Source organism: Euprymna scolopes, chromosome 46 (assembly GCF_053919585.1).
Source record: "Euprymna scolopes isolate OS-2025 chromosome 46, ASM5391958v1, whole genome shotgun sequence".
Lineage (NCBI taxonomy): Eukaryota > Metazoa > Mollusca > Cephalopoda > Sepiida > Sepiolidae > Euprymna > Euprymna scolopes.
In genome coordinates this window covers 88,145,044-88,166,905 of record NC_136527.1, presented here as the reverse complement: position 1 = coordinate 88,166,905, position 21,862 = coordinate 88,145,044, and the positions used below count along the sequence as shown (strand labels likewise).

Sequence of the window (21,862 nt, the reverse complement as noted above, 5' to 3'; positions counted from 1 at the left end):
TGAGTTTGAAACAAGCTTTATTTAAAAAAAAAAAAAAAAAAAAAAAGTGCAAGCAGGGAGGAAAAGGGACAAGAATGGTCCAATCGCTGATCACTTACTTACGATTTATGACTTTTGGACTATTTATTCATGTGTATTTGGCATGTGTGTGTGTGTACGTATGTGTGTGTGTATATGCGTATATGTGTGCCTCTACGTGATTACGTTTGTATATCTGTGCGCATGCACACGTATGTTGGCGTATGTTGGCGTATGTGTATGTATGGTTATCGTCGGGTTCATGGACTTTCAGTACCTGAGGGAGTGGCACTCGTCTGACAAGACGTTGCAATCATTATTATTATTATTATTATTATTATTATTATTATTATTTATGTTCGCTTTTTGTGTATGTCTATAAAAGGCTTATGAATCTTTTTGTTTTATACTGTAGCGTCTACCCGGGAATTTATTTTGTCAGGACATTTGAACATTTCACCGTTTCCGGAGAGCTCCGAAAAAAAGACAAAAAAAGGCGTGGCGCCAAAATTCAAGAACTCTCTCGATCTCTTTTTTTGCTCGGCACCCGAAGAGTTAAGACGCGTTACTGTCACGCTCCGTCGCTTGTGCGCAAACAGCCGCAACACACTTGTGCTGATTTCCCATTGATGAAACAATACACAAAAAGAAAGAAAAACATTCTTATCTTTCCTTCAGCTCCTTACTCGACGCATTTCCTAAAAATAATTACCAACGTGACGTCAAAAAACATTGAACCGGTCAAGAAGGATTTCTTTTCTTTATTTTCGGACTAAAAAAATAACACTTGTGAGAAATTCCAGGCAAATAAATTCACATCTATTACAAAGAACTAAGTCTGATGATTTGTTTGTTTTTAATTGATTTTTCCAGATGTTTACTTTCGTATAAATGTTTTGAAAAATTAATCGTAAGCGAGATGCGTGTTGTTTTTGCACAACGCGCTACCGGCGCTTCACTGGTGACCCCTCGCTTCACTGGTCATCCCTCGCTTCACTGGTGACCCCTCTTCTTCGTCAGACTTTGGCAGAACACGCAAGGAAATGTGGATATTACCTGTAATCACACAAGGGAAAATTCTCAGCGACTACGCGCACACCGAATGACGTACATGTCGACCTTAGCGGCACATCTGTTTTTCTAGGCATAAAGGATCTCACGGAGATTTTCTGCGATCATCGTTCTCTTCAACGCGTTCCCCACGATGGACAGTGAGGCGCTTCCTTCAACGATGGCTACTCAGGCCATTTTGAGGATTCCTCCTTTTTGGACGCACGATCCAACAGTATGGTTCGCACATGTAGAGGCCCAGTTCTACATGCAAAGGATTCTGAGCGATGTGACGAAATTCAACCACGTGGTGGCCGCATTAACGCACGAAGTAATGGCTGAAGTCCGCGACTTGATAATGGCACCCCCTGGATCGATCAGCTACGATTATTTCAAATCGGAATTGATTCGGAGGACAACCGACTCACCGCAGAAATGCCTTCATCAACTTCTCGTAGAAGAGGAACTCGGCGACCGAAAACCATCCCAATTAATGAGACGGATGAAACAATTAATGAGCGAAAGCGTTCTACCGCCGGACATACTTAAACAACTTTTCGTTAATAGACTGCCATCGAGTATTCAAATGATACTCGCCTCTTCGAATGACTCCACAACCATCGAGGAGCTAGCGGAATTAGCCGACAAAATTATGGACGTGACAGTTTCCATAGCCCCAGTTCACACGCCCAGCTCTAACGATGCCCCGCCTAACGTCGCAAACCCCTCCACGGATATACGCGAGGAACTAGAGCGACAGGCTCAAATGATTCACGACCTGAGTGAACAGTTACGTGACCTCCAGCTCAAACCAAAAATGCATAAGCACCCCACTGAGCGAGTCCGTCCCCGGCGATTTAGCAGCACTCAGAACAGCGGTGGGCTCTGCAAGTACCACGCGCGTTTTGGTGAAAGAGCTTACCGATGCCACCAGCCATGTTCATATACGAAGAAACGTCTCTCGGGAAACACCCAGGCCAGGCAGTAGGAGCGGCAGACACTCCTGGCAAGAACAACATTCGTCGCACCCTGTACGTGACTGATAGAACCACTGGTATACGATTTCTCGTTGATACCGGTGCGGAAGTCAGTATCATCCCTAAGAAGTTTGTGAAAGAGAATCGTCCTCAATCAAACCTATTTCTACGCGCAGTGAACCACTCCTCCATTCCTACTTACGGAGAGACATCGATAACACTAAATCTTGGATTACAGCGCGCACTACGTTGGGTCTTCATCGTCGCAAAGCTACCCGTTCCGATTTTAGGGGCGGATTTTCTGCACCATTTCGGCATCCTTGTAGATGTCAAACGCGGCAAACTCATTGATAACAACACTGGACGTTCCGTGCAAGGCATATTCAGTGGGTCGACCGAGATCAGCCCAGTTATACGTAACGACACCACGGATCCATATACAGATTTGCTGCGAGGTTTCCCGGAATTAACTCGTCCTACGTTTAACGGTGACAAAGTCAAACACGATGTCACTCATCATATCCAAACAAGGGGACCGCCTGTGAGCGCGCGCCCGCGCAGACTTAAACCCAATGCCATTCAAGCGATTAACGGAATCGACCTTCACCAGATCGCCATCGACCAACGGGATGACGAAGAACTAAATCGCTTACGTCACTCCGAAAATCTAACTTTCAAGCAAGTCCCAGTACCTTGTTCCAACGAGACAATATGGTGCGATGTTTCGAACGGTCATGAACGTCCCTATGTACCCCTTAAGCATAGGCGAGCTGTCTTCTTTCAATTACACAACTTGTCACATCCTGGCATTCGTTCCACGCAGAAGCTGGTGACTTCTCATTTCATCTGGACAGCCATTAACCGAGACGTTCGCGAATGGACCAAGAGTTGTGTCCCTTGCCAGAAATCGAAAGTACAGAGGCATATTAAAAGTCCCCTTGCTACCTTCGCAACCCCTGAGGCACGTTTTCAACACGTTCACATAGATTTAGTGGGTCCACTCCCACATTCGAGAAACTGCACATACTTATTGACTTGCATCGACAGATTCTCTAGATGGCCTGAAGCCATCCCCATCGCAGATATTTCCGCAGAAACTGTTGCCCGAGCCCTGGTTACACATTGGATATCGCGTTATGGTGTGCCTCACACCATCACAACCGATAGGGGCAGACAATTCGATTCCTATTTTTTTTCTGAGTTGTCTCGCCTACTGGGAATCAAACACATAAGGACTACCTCGTACCACCCGGCGGCAAACGGCATGATCGAGCGCCTGCACCGTCAGTTGAAAGCAGCTATTAGAGCACATTCCGACCCTAACAGGTGGACAGAGTACCTCCCCTTCATTCTATTAGGCATCAGATCCACCATGAAAGCAGATATTGGCTTTACGCCTGCCGAAATGATTTACGGAACAACGCTGACTCTTCCTGGACAGATGGTCGCACCGACCACTCCTACGCGTATGCCTGACCCAACAAGTTATACCTCTTCTCGTGTGAGGGAATACTTGGCGAAACCTTTTAACGTTGCCCCGAGAATACAGAACACACGCACTCACATCCCCAAAGACATACAATCGTGGACTCATGTGTTTGTTCGGAACGATGGAGGCACAGCTCGACTGCAAACACCGTATTCCGGTCCCTTTAAGGTATTGAAACGCTACTCAAAGTTTTTCGTTATCGACATTGACGGAAGACGAGATTCAGTCAGTGTTGATCGCCTGAAGAAAGCTATTCTGGATGACGATGTGCTAGCAAGCAAACGGACACAAAACACTGCAGTTCAGAACGGAAACTGCAATTCACCAGTAAGTACAACTTCTACCAAATCGGGCAGATTAGTGCAACGTCCTCATCGATTTGCTGTGTATACCCAGTGACTTTTCCACTTTCTTTTGTTCGACATACTGTCTAGTAGGGGGGTATGTAGCGTCTACCCGGGAATTTATTTTGTCAGGACATTTGAACATTTCACCGTTTCCGGAGAGCTCCGAAAAAAAGACAAAAAAAAGGCGTGGCGCCAAAATTCAAGAACTCTCTCGATCTCTTTTTTACTTGGCACCCGGAGAGTTAAGACGCGTTACTGTCACGCTCCGTCGCTTGTGCGCAAACAGCCGCAACACACTTATGCTGATTTCCCATTGATGAAACAATACACAAAAAGAAAGAAAAACATTCTTATCTTTCCTTCTGCTCCTTACTCGACGCATTTCCTAAAAAAATTAATTTCCAACGTGACGTCAAAAAACATTGAACCGGTCAAGAAGGATTTCTTTTCTTTATTTTCGGACTAAAAAATAACACAAGTGAGAAATTCCAGGCAAATAAATTCACATCTATTACAAAGAACTAAGTCTGATGATTTGTTTGTTTTTAATTGATTTTTCCAGATGTTTACTTTCGTATAAATGTTTTGAAAAATTAATCGTAAGCGAGATGCGTGTTGTTTTTGCACAACGCGCTACCGGCACTTCACTGGTGACCCCTCGCTTCACTGGTCATCCCTCGCTTCACTGGTGACCCCTCTTCTTCGTCAGACTTTGGCAGAACACGCAAGGAAATGTGGATATTACCTGTAATCACACAAGGGAAAATTCTCAGCGACTACGCGCACACCGAATGACGTACATGTCGACCTTAGCGGCACATCTGTTTTTCTAGGCATAAAGGATCTCACGGAGATTTTCTGCGATCATCGTTCTCCTCAACGCGTTCCCCACGATGGACAGTGAGGCGCTTCCTTCAACGATGGCTACTCAGGCCATTTTGAGGATTCCTCCTTTTTGGACGCACGATCCAACAGTATGGTTCGCACACGTAGAGGCCCAGTTCTACATGCAAAGGATTCTGAGCGATGTGACGAAATTCAACCACGTGGTGGCCGCATTAACGCACGAAGTAATGGCTGAAGTCCGCGACTTGATAATGGCACCCCCTGGATCGATCAGCTACGATTATTTCAAATCGGAATTGATTCGGAGGACAACCGACTCACCGATAGTAAGCGCGTTGTTTATACACAACGCGCTTACTATCGCTTCAATACATTGAAATACTAAATAAACGACTCTTTTACGAAAGTTTGTTTCCACATTCAATATACATATGCAGGTGCTTCTGTATTTAAATAACAAACAAATATTGACCTTCAAATGAAACAAATGGTGCCTACGTAATTGTCATGTCACAAACAGTAACATATCTAACAATCACGGAAAACGATACAGACATTTGTAAACTCTGGTGTTTTAATGTCCAAATTTTAAACACGATGGACGTATTTTTATATTAAAGTAAAAAAAGAAAGACTTGTTTTTAAAAATTATCATGAAAAAACAGGGAAATGTCAGCTTACCGGCAAGTCTTCACCCCAGCGAACCTAAATATGAAAAAAAAATGAAAATTTTAAAATAAAACGTAACAAATAAACGACAAACAAAAAATAACCAAAAGCAAGATAAAATACTCTTCTACCTACTTGCATGTTTTTTTTTTGGTCCACCTCAACAATTTTCTTTAAAATAATGACTTTTAAAAGTTTTCGACTATGCTGAATAAGAAAATCTCATTAAAACTTTGCAAAGAGAAGTAGTTTTCGATATATAAAGACTTGTATTATGCACTGTAATTCATTGGCTGCCATGTTGATACGTGCGAGTGATAAACAAATCTACATTTCCCAAACCATTCTAAACATGGGGAGGTTGGAAGTGTTTATTTCGAAAGCCATTCTTAACATGGGGAGGTTTGAAGTGTTTATTTAAAAAGCCATTCTTAGCATAGGGAGATTGGAAGTATTTATTTCAAAAGCCATTCTTAACATAGGGAGGTTGGAAGTGTTTATTCTGAAAGACATTCCAAACATGGGTAGGTTGGAAGTGTTTATTATGCACTGTAATTCATTGGCTGCCATGTTGATACGTGCCGTGCGCGTGATAAACAAATCTACATTTCCAGGAACCGACAATTCCACCTAGCTAAACAAAATTCACTTTCTTTTTCAGAAATTAGTAACGCGCATCTGTAAAATTTAAACGAGATTTTCTTATTCAGCATAGTCGAATTTTTTACATTATTCTGAAAGCCGTTCTTAACATGGAGAGGTTGGAAGTGTTTATTTAAAAAGCCATTCTTAACATGGAGAGGTTGGAAGTCTTTATTTCAAAAACCATTCTAAACATGGGGAAGTTGGAAGTGTTTATTTCGAAAGCCATTCTTAACACGGAGAGGTTGGAAGTGTTTTTTCGAAAGCCATTCTTAACATGGGGAGGCTGGAAGTGTTTTTTCGAAAGCCATTCTTAACATGGGGAGGTTGGAAGTGTTTATTCCGAAAGTCATTCTTAACATGGGGAGGTTAGAAGTGTTTATTTCAAAAACCATTCTTAACATGGGGAGGTTGGCAGTGTTTATTTCAAAAGCCATTCTTAGGATGGGAAGGTTGGAAGTGTTTATTGCGAAAGCCATTCATAACATAGGGAGGTTGGAAGTGTTTATTCTGAAAGCTATTAATAATATGGGGTGGTTGGAAGTGTTTATTTAAAAAGCCATTCTTAACATGGGGAGGTTGGAAGTGTTTATTTCCCAAACCATTCTAAACATGGGGAGGTTGGAAGTGTTTATTTCGAAAGCCATTCTTAACATAGGGAGGTTGGAAGTATTTATTTCAAAAGCCATTCTTAGGATGGGAAGGTTGGAAGTGTTTATTGCGAAAGCCATTCATAACATAGGGAGGTTGGAAGTATTTATTTCAAAAGCCATTCTTAACATAGGGAGGTTGGATGTGTTTATTTCAAAAGCCATTCTTAACATAGGGAGGTTGGAAGTATTTATTTCAAAAGCCATTCTTAACATAGGGAGGTTGGATGTGTTTATTTCAAAAGCCATTCATAACATAGGGAGGTTGGAAGTATTTATTTCAAAAGCCATTCTTAACATAGGGAGGTTGGATGTGTTTATTTCAAAAGCCATTCTTAACATAGGGAGGTTGGAAGTATTTATTTCAAAAGCCATTCATAACATAGGGAGGTTGGAAGTATTTATTTCAAAAGCCATTCATAACATAGGGAGGTTGGAAGTATTTATTTCAAAAGCCATTCATAACATAGGGAGGTTGGAAGTATTTATTTCAAAAGCCATTCTTAACATAGGGAGGTTGGATGTGTTTATTCTGAAAGCTATTAATAATATGGGGTGGTTGGAAGTGTTTATTTAAAAAGCCATTCTTAACATGGGGAGGTTGGAAGTGTTTATTTCCCAAACCATTCTAAACATGGGGAGGTTGGAAGTGTTTATTTCGAAAGCCATTCTTAACATGGGGAGGTTGGAAGTATTTATTTCAAAAGCCATTCTTAACATAGGGAGGTTGGAAGCGTTTATTCTGAAAGCCATTCTAAACATTGTGAGGTTTGAAATGTTTATTCTGAAAGCCATTCTTAACATGGGGAGGTGGGAAGTGTTTATTTCAAAAGCCATTCTTAATATACAGGCTGGAAGTGTTTATTTCAAAAGCCATTCTTAACATCAGAAGATTGGAAGTGTTTATTTCAAAAGCCATTCTTAACATGGTGAGGTTGGAAGTGTTTATTTCGAAAGCCATTTTTAAAATGGGGAGGTAGGAAGTGTTTATTTAAAAATCCATTCTCAACATGGAGAGGTTGGAAGTGTTTATTCTGAAAGCCATTCTTAACATGGGGAGGTTGGAAGTGTTTTTTTCAAAAGCCATTCTTAAAATGGGGAGGCTAGGGGTGTTTATTCCGAAAGTCATTCTTAACATGGAGAGGTTTGAAGTGTTTATTTAAAAAGCCATTCTTAACATGAGGGGAGGGGTGGAAGTGTTTATTCCAAAAACCATTCTTAACACGGGGAGGTTGGAAGTATTATTTTCCAAAGCCATTCTTAGGATGGGGAGGTTGAAGTGTTTATTGTGAAAGCCATTCTTAACATGGGGAGGTTGGAAGTGTTTTTTTCAAAAGCCATTCTTAAAATGGGGAGGTTGGAAGTGTTTTTTTAAAAAGCCATTCTTAACATGGGGAGGTTGGAAGTGTTTTTTTTCAAAAGCCATTCTTAACATGGGGAGGTTGAAAATGTTTATTTCAAAAGCCATTGTTCACATAAGGAAGCGTGGAGTTTTTATTCCAAAAGGAATTCTTCACGTAGGGAGGTTTGAAGTTCTGGCAGGAATAAAACAGGATGAAAGAAAGACAACGCAGACACAGGTGTTGACAACAGCTCGGTCGCCAGAGAACTGCCGTCCAAGATTACTTTATTAGAGAGCGCGCATGCATCTCAGGGTAGATAACTCTTAGGGTTATGTCCCTTTACTTGTGGTCATCACATCCCTCCCTATCTTGGTGGGATGACCTGTCTTATTTTACTATTTTTTATAAAATTATTTTATTTATTTATTATTTTAACTTTTTACTATTTTTTTTAAATTTTATCTTATTTATTTATTATTTTAACTTTTTACTATTTTTTTAAATTTTATTTTATTTATTTATTATTTTAACTTTTTACTATTTTTTTTAATTTTATTTTATTTATTTATTATTTTAACTTTTACTATTTTTTTAAATTTTATTTTATTTATTATTATTTTAACTTTTACTATATGTTTTTAAATTTATTTTATAAATTTATTGTTTTAACGTTTTACTATTTTTTTTTAATTTTATTTCATTTATTTATAATTTTAACTTTTACTATTTTTTTTTTAATTTTATTTTATTGATTTATTATTTTAACTTTTACTATATTTTTTTTAATTTTATTTTATTTATTATTATTTTAACTTTTTACTATTTTTTTTAATTTAATTTTATTTATTTATTATTTTAACTTATTACTATTTTTTTTTAAATTTTATTTTATTTATTTATTATTTTAACTGTTTACTATTTTTTTTAAATTTTATTTTATTTATTTATTATTTTACCTTTTTACGATTTTTTTAAAATTTTATTTATTTATTTATTATTTAAACTTTTGACTATTTTTTTAATTTTTTTTTAATTTTTTATTATTTTAACTTTTACTATTTTTTTAATTTTATTTTATTTATTTATTATTTTAACTTTTTACTATTTTTTTTTAAATTTTATTTTATTTATTTATTATTTTAACTTTTTACTATTTTTTTTAATTTTATTTTATTTATTTATTATTTTACCTTTTTACGATTTTTTTAAATTTTATTTTATTTATTTATTATTTTAACTTTTTACTATTTTTTTTTAAATTTATTTTATTTATTTATTATTTTAACTTTTTACTATTTTTTTTAAATTTTATTTAGTTATTATTTCAACTTTTACTATATTTTTTTTTAATTTATTTTATTTATTTATTATTTTAACTTTTTACTATTTTTTAAAAAATTTATTTTATTTATTTATTATTTTAACTTTTTACTTTTTTTTTTTTAATTTATTTTATTTATTTATTGTTTTAACTTTTTCTATTTTTTTTTAATTTTATTTTATTTATTTATAATTTTAACTTTTACTATTTTAATTATTTTTTTTTAATTTATTTGTTATTTTAACTTTTACTATATTTTTTTAATTTTATTTTATTCATTTATTATTTTAACTTTTACTATTTTTTTTTAATTTTTTAAATTTATTATTTTAACTTTTAATATTTGTTTTTAATTTTATTTAGTTATTATTTTTACTTTTACTATATATTTTTCATTTATTTTATTTATTTATTATTTTAACTTTTTACTATTTTTTATTATTTTTTATTTTATTTATTTATTATTTTAACTTTTACTATATTTTTTTAAATTTATTATATTTGTTTGTAATTTTAACTTTTTACTATTTTTTTTATTTTATTTTATTTATTTTTTATTTTAACTCTTACTATTTTTTAATTTTATTTTATTTATTTATTATTTTAAATCTTACTATATTTTTTTTAATTTATTTTATTTATTTATTATTTTAACTTTTACTATTGTTTTTTTTATTTATTATTTTAACTTTTTACCATTTTTTTTATTTAATTTTATTTATTTATTATTTTAACTTTGTACTATTTTTTTTTAATTTGTTTTATTTATTTATTATTTTAACTTTTTACTATTTTTTTTTATTTTATTTATTTATTATTTTAACTTTTTACTATTATTTAAAAAAAATTATTTTATTTATTTATTATTTTAACTTTTTACTATTTTTTTAAATTTATTTTATTTATTTATTATTTTAACTTTTACTATTTTTTTTAATTTTATTTTATTTATTATTATTTTAACTTTTACTATTTTTTTTAAATTTATTTTATTTATTTATTATTTTAACGTTTTACTATTTTTTTTAAATTTATTTTATTTATTTATTATTTTAACGTTTTACTATTTTTTTAAAATTTATTTCATTTATTTATAATTTTAACTTTTACTATTTGTTAATTTTATTTTATTTATTTATTATTTTAACTTTTACTATTTTTTTTAATTTATTTTATTTCTTTATTATTTTAACTTTTACTTTTTTTAAAATGTTATTTTATTTATTTATTATTTTAACTTTTTACTATATTTTTAATTTTATTTTATTTATTTATTATTTTAACTTTTTACTATTTTTTTTAATTTTATTTTATTTATTTATTATTTTAACTTTTTACTAGTTTTTTTAAATTTTATTTTATTTATTTATTATTTAAACTGTTTACTATTTTTTTTTAATTTTATTTTATTTATTTATTATTTTAACTTTTTACTATTTTTTTTAATTTAGTTTTATTTATTTATTATTTTAACTTTTTACTATGTTTTTAAAATTTTATTTTATTTTTTATTATTTTAACTTTTTACTATTTTTTTTTAATTATATTTTATTTATTTATTATTTTAACATTGTACTATTTTTTTTTTAAATTTTATTTTATTTATTTATTATTTAAACTTTTTACTATTTTTTTAATTTTATTTTATTTATGTATATTTTAACTTTTACTATTTTTTTAATTTTATTTTATTTATTTATTATTTTAACTTTTTACTATTTTTTAAAATTTTATTTTATTTATTTATTATTTAAACTTTTTACTATTTTTTTTTTAAATTTTATTTTATTTATTTATTATTTATTTATTTATTATTTTAACTTTTTACTATTTTTTTAAAAAATGTATTTTATTTATTTATTATTTTGACTGTTTACTATTTTTTTTTAATTTTATTTTATTTATTTATTATTTTAACTTTTTACTATGTTTGTTTAAATTTTATTTTATTTATTTATTATTTTAACATTTTACTATATTTTTTTAAATTTTATTTTATTTATTTATTATTTTAACTTTTACTATATTTTTTTTAATTTATTTTATTTGTTTGTAATTTTAACTTTTTACTATTTTTTTTTTATTTTATTTTATTTATTTTTTATTTTAACTCTTATTTTTTTTTTAATTTTATTTTATTTATTTATTATTTTAACTTTTACTATTGTTTTTTTTTATTTATTATTTTAACTTTTTACCATTTTTTAATTAAATTTTATTTATTTATTATTTTAACTTTTTACTATTTTTTTTAATTTATTTTATTTATTTATTATTTTAACTTTTACTATTTTTTTAAATTTTATTTTATTTATTTATTATTTTAACTTTTTACTATTTTTTTTTATTTTTTTTTATTTATGTATTATTTTAACTTTTACTATTTTTTTTAATTTTATTTTATTTATTTAATGTTTTAACTTTTTTCTTTTTTTTTAATTTTATTTTATTTATTTACTTTTTTAACTTTTTACTATTTTTTTTTTATTTTATTTTATTTATTTATTATTTTACCTTTTTACTATTTTTTTTTAATTTTATTTTATTTATTTATTATTTTAACTTTTTACTATTTTTTTTAAATTTTATTTTATTTATTTATTATTTTAACTTTTACTATTTTTTTTTTTTAATTTTATTTGATCACCCGTCTGGTCGGCCATATCAGAGAATTATCGTTAGTTATTTACACAAGACGTACACATTTTAATCGTGATTTTCTTTAGTCCAGATGAGTGCAGTAAATAAACTTTTAACTCGAAATGACCCCTAATGTACTAATGTATAACGTAAGACACAGAAAAGAAACATTTATAATGCGTACACAGCTTTATTTTCTCATAGAACCACCGACCGCTTTCAATGGATTTTACCAAAATAATTTTTTTTTTTTTGTAAACAATTAAAGGTACTGGTCCATTCAGCATTATGTAAAGATTCCTTAGTGCAAGAGAAAACATCCCAAGTTGGACAAAATACAATAATAATAAGATCGGAAGTAACATAAAAAAATTTGTTAAAATAACACCAAAGATGCAAACAGTATTCTGAAGAATCCAAACAATATGAATAATGAATCCGCATCTCTAAAGAAACGTAAAAAATAGAAACAGCTTTATTTCTTCTCTATATAAATAAAATGAACTCATTTTTTCCCGTCGGATTTTGACCTTAATAGGATTAAAAATCAAGATATTTCATGCAAATATAATATGCACAAACGGCAGAACAATATCTGAGGTGTGTTATAGGCTTATTATTTCTCAAATTCCTCGATAATCTTAGATTTCTATACTTTTTCTGCTGAGAAGTCACGGCCAAAATCGGTTAAGATCAATGGAAGTGGTAAAATATTTTCTCTCTAATAAATTCCTCCTCCCCCTGCCACCACTTAACACCGTTTGGGGATCGTTCACAAGGAACAGTTGAGAAGAGAACACCGGTTTGGCTTCATAGTTTTTTCATGTCAAGTTATTTAAAATCACTAAACTAAGCTGCAGTGCTCTGTGGCGTAGTGGTTAGCATGCTGGACAATTCACATTATATTTTCACGTTCGCGCCGACCTAGCGTAGTCGTTTTTTTTTTGTTTTTTTTTCCTAAACAACTGGAATGGACTTTTCTTGGTGGCCGAACTGTTAACGTTGCAGATGTTTTTTTTTTTTTTCACACTTTATTTTCCTACTTTTACTCATGACTCCGGGTTTGATCCTTCCTACTTATCTACCATAACATTTTTTAAAACTCTCCCCCGTCCCGGAAAAAAACACTCGGGCAACGCCGGGTACCCCCGCTAGTTTTGTTAATAAAAGAGTATTGCATGTTTGTTTTTCTCAGCTTTTGAATTTGCAATTATAATGTTCGGGGCTCCCATCTGGCGGGAATAAACAGCATGGTAGAAAGACAACGCAGACACAGGTGTTGACAACAGCTCAGTCGCCAGAGAACTGTCGTCCGAGCTTACTTTATTAGACAGCATGCATGCCTAAGGGTAGATAACTCTTAGGGTTATGTCCCTTTACTTGTGGACACCATAGAAGTATGTATTCCGAAAGCCATTCATAACATGGGAAGGTTGGGAGTGTTTGTTCTGAAAGCCATTCTTAACATGGGAGGTTGAGTCTGTTTGTTTCAAAAGTTATTCTTAACATTTTTTAAGAAGATTGTCGGTAAACCTTTTGTTTATATGAAAGCAACATTTTTTTAAAAATTATTATAAAAAGCTAGGAAATATCAACTTACCATCTTATTATACACCCAGGGAAGCTAAATATGAAAAAAAAGATGAAAAATTTTAAGATAAAAGGTAAACAAATATATGACAAATAATGATAACCAAATGCAAAATAAAGTACTTTTCTACTTACTTTGAAAATTATTACTCTTCTACCTACTTGGAAAATAATCATTCTTCTATCTACTTGGAAAATTATTATTCTTCTACCTACTTGGAAAATTATTATTCTTCTATCTACTTGGAAAATAATCATTCTTCTATCTACTTGGAAAATTATTACTCTTCTATCTACTTGGAAAATTATTATTCCTCTATCTACTTGGAAAATTATTATTCTTCTATCTACTTGGAAAATTATTATTCTTCTACCTACTTGGAAAATTATTACTCTTCTACCTACTTGGAAAATTATTATTCTTCTATCTACTTGGAAAATAATCATTCTTCTATCTACTTGGAAAATTATTACTCTTCTATCTACTTGGAAAATTATTATTCCTCTATCTACTTGGAAAATTATTATTCTTCTATCTACTTGGAAAATTATTATTCTTCTACCTACTTGGAAAATTATTACTCTTCTACCTACTTGGAAAATTATTATTCTTTTACCTACTTGGAAAATTATTACTCTTCTACCTACTTGGAAAATTATTATTCTTCTATCTACTTGGAAAATTATTATTCTTCTACCTACTTGGAAAATTATTATTCTTCTTTCTACTTGGAAAATTATTAGTCTTTTACCTACTTGGAAAATTATTATTCTTCTACCTACTTGGAAAATTATTATTCTTCTATCTACTTGGAAAATTATTATTCTTTTACCTACTTGGAAAATTATTACTCTTCTTTCTACTTGGAAAATTATTATTCTTCTACCTACTTGGAAAATTATTACTCTTCTACCTACTTGGAAAATTATTACTCTTCTACCTACTTGGAAAATTATTATTCTTCTATCTACTTGGAAAATTATTATTCTTCTACCTACTTGGAAAATTATTATTCTTCTTTCTACTTGGAAAATTATTAGTTTTTTACCTACTTGGAAAATTATTATTCTTCTTTCTACTTGGAAAATTATTATTCTTCTACCTACTTGGAAAATTATTATTCTTCTACCTACTTGGAAAATTATTATTCTTCTATCTACTTGGAAAATTATTACTCTTCTACCTACTTGGAAAATTATTCTTCTTCTACCTACTTGGAAAATTATTACTCTTCTACCTACTTGGAAAATTATTACTCTTCTACCTACTTGGAAAATTATTATTCTTCTATCTACTTGGAAAATTATTATTCTTCTACCTACTTGGAAAATTATTATTCTTCTTTCTACTTGGAAAATTATTAGTCTTTTACCTACTTGGAAAATTATTATTCTTCTACCTACTTGGAAAATTATTATTCTTCTATCTACTTGGAAAATTATTATTCTTTTACCTACTTGGAAAATTATTACTCTTCTTTCTACTTGGAAAATTATTATTCTTCTACCTACTTGGAAAATTATTACTCTTCTACCTACTTGGAAAATTATTACTCTTCTACCTACTTGGAAAATTATTATTCTTCTATCTACTTGGAAAATAATCATTCTTCTATCTACTTGGAAAATTATTACTCTTCTATCTACTTGGAAAATTATTATTCCTCTATCTACTTGGAAAATTATTATTCTTCTATCTACTTGGAAAATTATTATTCTTCTACCTACTTGGAAAATTATTACTCTTCTACCTACTTGGAAAATTATTATTCTTTTACCTACTTGGAAAATTATTACTCTTCTACCTACTTGGAAAATTATTATTCTTCTATCTACTTGGAAAATTATTATTCTTCTACCTACTTGGAAAATTATTATTCTTCTTTCTACTTGGAAAATTATTAGTCTTTTACCTACTTGGAAAATTATTATTCTTCTACCTACTTGGAAAATTATTATTCTTCTATCTACTTGGAAAATTATTATTCTTTTACCTACTTGGAAAATTATTACTCTTCTTTCTACTTGGAAAATTATTATTCTTCTACCTACTTGGAAAATTATTACTCTTCTACCTACTTGGAAAATTATTACTCTTCTACCTACTTGGAAAATTATTATTCTTCTATCTACTTGGAAAATTATTATTCTTCTACCTACTTGGAAAATTATTATTCTTCTTTCTACTTGGAAAATTATTAGTTTTTTACCTACTTGGAAAATTATTATTCTTCTTTCTACTTGGAAAATTATTATTCTTCTACCTACTTGGAAAATTATTATTCTTCTACCTACTTGGAAAATTATTATTCTTCTATCTACTTGGAAAATTATTACTCTTCTACCTACTTGGAAAATTATTATTCTTCTACCTACTTGGAAAATTATTACTCTTCTACGTACTTGGAAAATTATTACTCTTCTACCTACTTGGAAAATTATTATTCTTCTATCTACTTGGAAAATTATTATTCTTCTACCTACTTGGAAAATTATTATTCATCTTTCTACTTGGAAAATTATTAGTCTTTTACCTACTTGGAAAATTATTATTCTTCTACCTACTTGGAAAATTATTATTCTTCTATCTACTTGGAAAATTATTATTCTTTTACCTACTTGGAAAATTATTACTCTTCTTTCTACTTGGAAAATTATTATTCTTCTACCTACTTGGAAAATTATTACTCTTCTATCTACTTGGAAAATTATTACTCTTCTACCTACTTGGAAAATTATTATTCTTCTATCTACTTGGAAAATAATCATTCTTCTATCTACTTGGAAAATTATTACTCTTCTATCTACTTGGAAAATTATTATTCCTCTATCTACTTGGAAAATTATTATTCTTCTATCTACTTGGAAAATTATTATTCTTCTACCTACTTGGAAAATTATTACTCTTCTACCTACTTGGAAAATTATTATTCTTCTACCTACTTGGAAAATTATTATTCTTCTATCTACTTGGAAAATTATTATTCTTTTACCTACTTGGAAAATTATTACTCTTCTTTCTACTTGGAAAATTATTATTCTTCTACCTACTTGGAAAATTATTACTCTTCTACCTACTTGGAAAATTATTACTCTTCTACCTACTTGGAAAATAATTATTCTTCTATCTACTTGGAAAATTATTATTCTTCTACCTACTTGGAAAATTATTATTATTCTTTCTACTTGGAAAATTATTATTCTTCTACCTACTTGGAAAATTATTATTCTTTTACCTACTTGTAAAATTATTATTCTTTTACCTACTTGGAAAATTATTATTCTTCTACCTACTTGGAAAATTATTATTCTTCTACCTACTTGTAAAATTATTATTCTTTTACCTACTTGGAAAATTTTTATTCTTTTACCTACTTGGAAAATTATTATTCTTCTACCTACTTGGAAAATAATTATTCTTCTACCTACTTGGAAAATTATTACTCTTCTATCTACTTAGAAAATTAATACTCTTCTATCTACTTGGAAAATTATTATTCTTCTATCTACTTGGAAAATTATTATTCTTCTATCTACTTGGAATATTATTACTCTTCTTCCTACTTGGAAAATTATTATTCTTTTACCTACTTGGAAAATTATTACTCTTCTACCTACTTGGAAAATTATTATTCTTCTATCTACTTGGAAAATTATTATTCTTCTATCTACTTGGAAAATTATTACTCTTCTATCTACTTAGAAAATTAATACTCTTCTATCTACTTGGAAAATTTTTGCTCTTCTATCTACTTGGAAAATTATTATTCTTCTATCTACTTGGAAAATTATTATTCTTCTGTCTACTTGGAAAATTATTACTCTCCTATCTACTTGGAAAATTATTTTTCTCCTACCCACTTGGAAAATTATTTTTCTTCTACCTACTTGGAAAAATATTATTCTTCTACCTACTTGGAAAATTAATTTTCTTCTACCTACTTGAAAAATTATTATTCTTCTACCTACTTGGAAAATTATTATTCTTCTACTTACTTGGAAAATTATTCTTCTTCTACGTACTAAGAAAATTATTGTTCTTCTACCTACTTGGAAAATTATTACTCTTCTATCTACTTGGAAAATTATTATTTTTCTACCTACTTGGAAAATTATTATTCTCCTACCTACTTGGAAAAATATTATTCTTCTACCTACTTGGAAAATTATTATTCTTCTACCTACTTGGAAAATTATTATTTTTCTACCTACTTGGAAAATTATTATTCTTCTATCTAATTCGAAAATTATTATTCTTCTATCTACTTGGAAAATTATTATTCTGCTATCTACCTGAAAAATTATTAATCTTCTATCTACTTGGAAAATTATTACTCTTCTATCTACTTGGAAAATTATTATTCTTCTACCTACTTGGAAAATTATTACTCTTCTACCTACTTGGAAAATTATTACTCTTCTACCTACTTGGAAAATTATTATTCTTCTATCTACTGGGAAAATTATTATTCTTCTACCTACTGGGAAAATTATTATTCTTCTACCTACTTGGAAAATTATTACTCTTCTATCTACTTGGAAAATTATTATTCTTCTACCTACTTGGATAATTATTATTCTTTTATCTACTGGGAAAATTATTATTCTTCTATCTACTTGAAAAATTATTATTCTTCTATCTACTTTGAAAATTATTATTCTTCTATCTACTTGGAAAATTCTCTTTCAAGTGCTCAGTCACTTTTGACAAGATTATTCGAGACAATTACAGTAAACACCTGATCACAATATTCGCCCATTACTGATAGTCAATTTCTAAGAGATGCATCCCTTATGCTCCTCTGGTCAGATATGCTCCGGGCCGACACATTTTTTTGTTGCATGTTAGTCTGAAGCGTCAACATTTTCCGTGTTTTATGTCCAGTCTGTTAATGTCCCTTGGTGACCAGTTAACAATGCCGAAGCTATGGACCTCTTTGCTAAACTTTCACAAAAAGACACTCGACTGACTACAACCACTACCAATAGATTCCCTCACGCTCTATCTGTGACAAAATCTAAACTGAAGATTCCTGAAATGATGAAACACTAGTGTCTGTAGGTATTTAATTAGTATATTAAATCATTATAAATATATATATATATAATTGACAGTAAATTATCTATGGCATCATAGCGTAATGGATTTAGACGCTGAACTGAAATACATGAGGTCCGAGGTTCAACAGCCAAGCCACGCTGAAGAGGGGTAGGGCCCCAAAACACACATGTACGTAGAATACTGTTTTAAAAAAATTATATATATATATATATATATATATATATATATATATATATATATATATATATATATATATATATTTCCTTGGATTTTACTGGTGTGAATGGAAATTCAGTTAACTTTCTTGGATTTATATTTTTGGATTTTACCGTCATTGGATAATTTACCTTTCACCAGACTATCCATTCACGTGTAATCACCTTTTTCTTCACCATATTCCCTCTGCTTCACTTTTTATCATCAAGTAAGATCTTTGACTTCCTTGCAGTTTCATCAAATACTTTTGTATGCAAAATCCGACCCCGCATTTTGCTAATTCCTACCCTGTGATGAGAAGGGAAGTATTTCTTTGAAACTCCACGGATTAAGGACTAGTGTCTCCTTTTCAGTTTTAAACTCCTTTTCAAAGTGCTTTTTAACATGTTTTATTAACTGTTTGCTCTTTATATATATATACATATATATATATATATATATATATATATATATAATGATAAGGTCAAATTCCACGGCCGTTAACCGTATGAAATAATGTTGAATTTTTAAATATTATATGTATGTATATTTTATTTGTGTTTGTATATGCGTTTTTATGACACGAAGAGAATGTTTAACACGTAATCACTCGTTTATATATACAAAGGGGAGGTAACTCTAAGTTACTCAAAAGCGTATATAATTGAAAAAAGCATAAATCTTAAGCCGTCAAAAGGGAGACAACTGTTACAGTACTAAAGTCTATATTCAACATTGATAATTTCCAAGTAAGAAAAGGTTATTAATACATAAAAATACATATGGAAAAGCATGTTTATTATTTTTTTTTAAATGCAATGGACATCAATTTGATTTTTTAATTCTAAAACAAAACAATTTTTTTAGGTCGATCTGTGCGTGGCATACCGGGAAAAATATTTTTCTTAAAGAGTCAAAGTGAATAAATTTTATTTTTATGCAAATCTTTATTCATTTATCTAACGAATTAACATAAAATTACACAGGAAAATCTAATTTGATTATTTTCAATTTGCTTTTGAAATAGCATTTAAATGAAATACTTGTTTTAAATCATCATGGAAAGCAAGAAAGGTAATATAAACTTACCAAATACGGGTCTGTGTTAGACCATGCGTACTGGAAAATATGAAAACATGTTTTAAAAATAATGAAGATTTAATGAACAGAGTTGTATTAATGACATACACATGAAATCCAATAGAATTTTAATAGAATTTAATAGAGTTTAACAGGTTAAAATAGTTCTAAAAAATTGCTGGCAATTAATGAAAATTTTTTTTTTTTTGCAAAAAAAATGAAAGAACAGTAAGGAACAATTCGATGAAGTGAATAACACACTTCAAAATGATATAAAACATGGCTATATATATATATATATATATAGATATATATATATATATATATATATACATATATATATATATATATATATATTATATACATATATATATATATATATATACATATATATATATATATATACATATATATACATATATATATATATCATATATATACATATATATATAATATATATATATACATATACATATATATTATATATATATACATATATATAAATATATATATATATATACATATATATGTATTAAGTAAAGTGATTAACAAAAAAACTATATATAATTGTTCTACATAACTTCATGTATACCACAAATAAAAAGCACGGATTTCCGAAACGATCGTACAGATAATTGACTTTGTTGTTGTTCCTTCTTATGAAACTGATTTTTAATTTAATTAAAATTTGATTTTTAAATTAAAAAAATTTTTTTTTTAATTTTTAAATTGAAAATCACTTTACTTAATATTGAATTCGCTCTAGGACATTTAACTATCGAGCTTATTATATATCTAAATTACAACGAGCATTTCCTGTATTTTAATTAAACTAGTAATTTCACTGTTACATTAAAATACACTTAGCTCTTTAGACTATTATTCTAATCTCCTTTAAATTACATATATATGTATATATATATAAATATATATATACATATATATATACATACATATTATATATATACATATATATGTATATATATATGTATGTATATATATACATATATATTTATATATATATATGTATGTATATATATACATATGTATATATATATGTATTTATATATATATACATATATATGTATATATACATATATATATACTTTTTTTTTACACAGTGATCACCACTTATCAAGGCCCGGAAGCCACTCAGGGATAAGGGTTATTACAAGTACATTACGTTAGTGTGGAGATTTGATGAAGTGTTTAATTAAGGGGGCGGTTCATTAGGAATTTGTTAACATTGGACTTAAAGACATCCAAGTTGTAGTCCGGAGGGAAGCAGGCAGACGGAACAGAGTTCCACAGATGTGCAGTTCTAAGAAAGAAGCTTTGTTCATGGAATCCGTGTTTTGATTTAGGCACAGATATAGAGTGGGGGAAATTTTTCACAGTGGATTCAGCTAGACGGGTATTTTTCATGAAACATTGGCGAGGGGGGACCAGAGATTGGAGTTCAGACGAGCACCTATATATATATGCATATATATATATATATATATATATATATATATATATATATATATATATATATATATATATGTATGTGTATATATATATGTATGTATATATATATGTATATGATGATTGCAACGTCTTTTCAGACGAGTGCCACTCCCTCAGACATTTAAAATCCATGAGCCCAAATGTCTGAGGGAGTATCTATACAAATATGATGTTACAGAGTCTTAGCTTTGTACGACAGCTAAGTCTCTCTCTCGGTTCAAAATGTTGAGATCCAGCAACAAGCAAGAGCAAGATAGCCAGCAACAAATTAAACTGCAGACCAGCTTAATGCGGGTACTGGTCTTCCACTTTATGGTTTTTTAAATAAGAGATTTGCTTCTCCTAGAAAGGTTGCCTTCACCACGGCTTACGAGAGCCCTCTCTACCCCAATACACATATACACACACACAAATATACACGGTGCTAGTTGGCC

The 21,862-nt window shown here is 29.6% G+C and overlaps 1 protein-coding gene across 2 annotated transcripts in view; it reads right to left on the bottom strand.

Annotated features, from left to right (window-relative positions):
• Positions 1 to 21,862, bottom strand: part of LOC145270652 (uncharacterized) — a 151,031-nt gene that overhangs the window by 24,564 nt on the left and 104,605 nt on the right. For both annotated transcript variants that reach the window (XM_080126265.1, XM_080126264.1), the window contains exons 2-4: positions 19,929 to 19,958; positions 13,593 to 13,616; positions 5,409 to 5,432 (exon numbers count right to left, since the gene is read on the bottom strand). In XM_080126265.1, the coding sequence (XP_079982391.1) occupies positions 5,409 to 5,432; positions 13,593 to 13,616; positions 19,929 to 19,958 (78 nt within the window). The remainder of the gene's footprint in view (positions 1 to 5,408; positions 5,433 to 13,592; positions 13,617 to 19,928; positions 19,959 to 21,862) is intronic.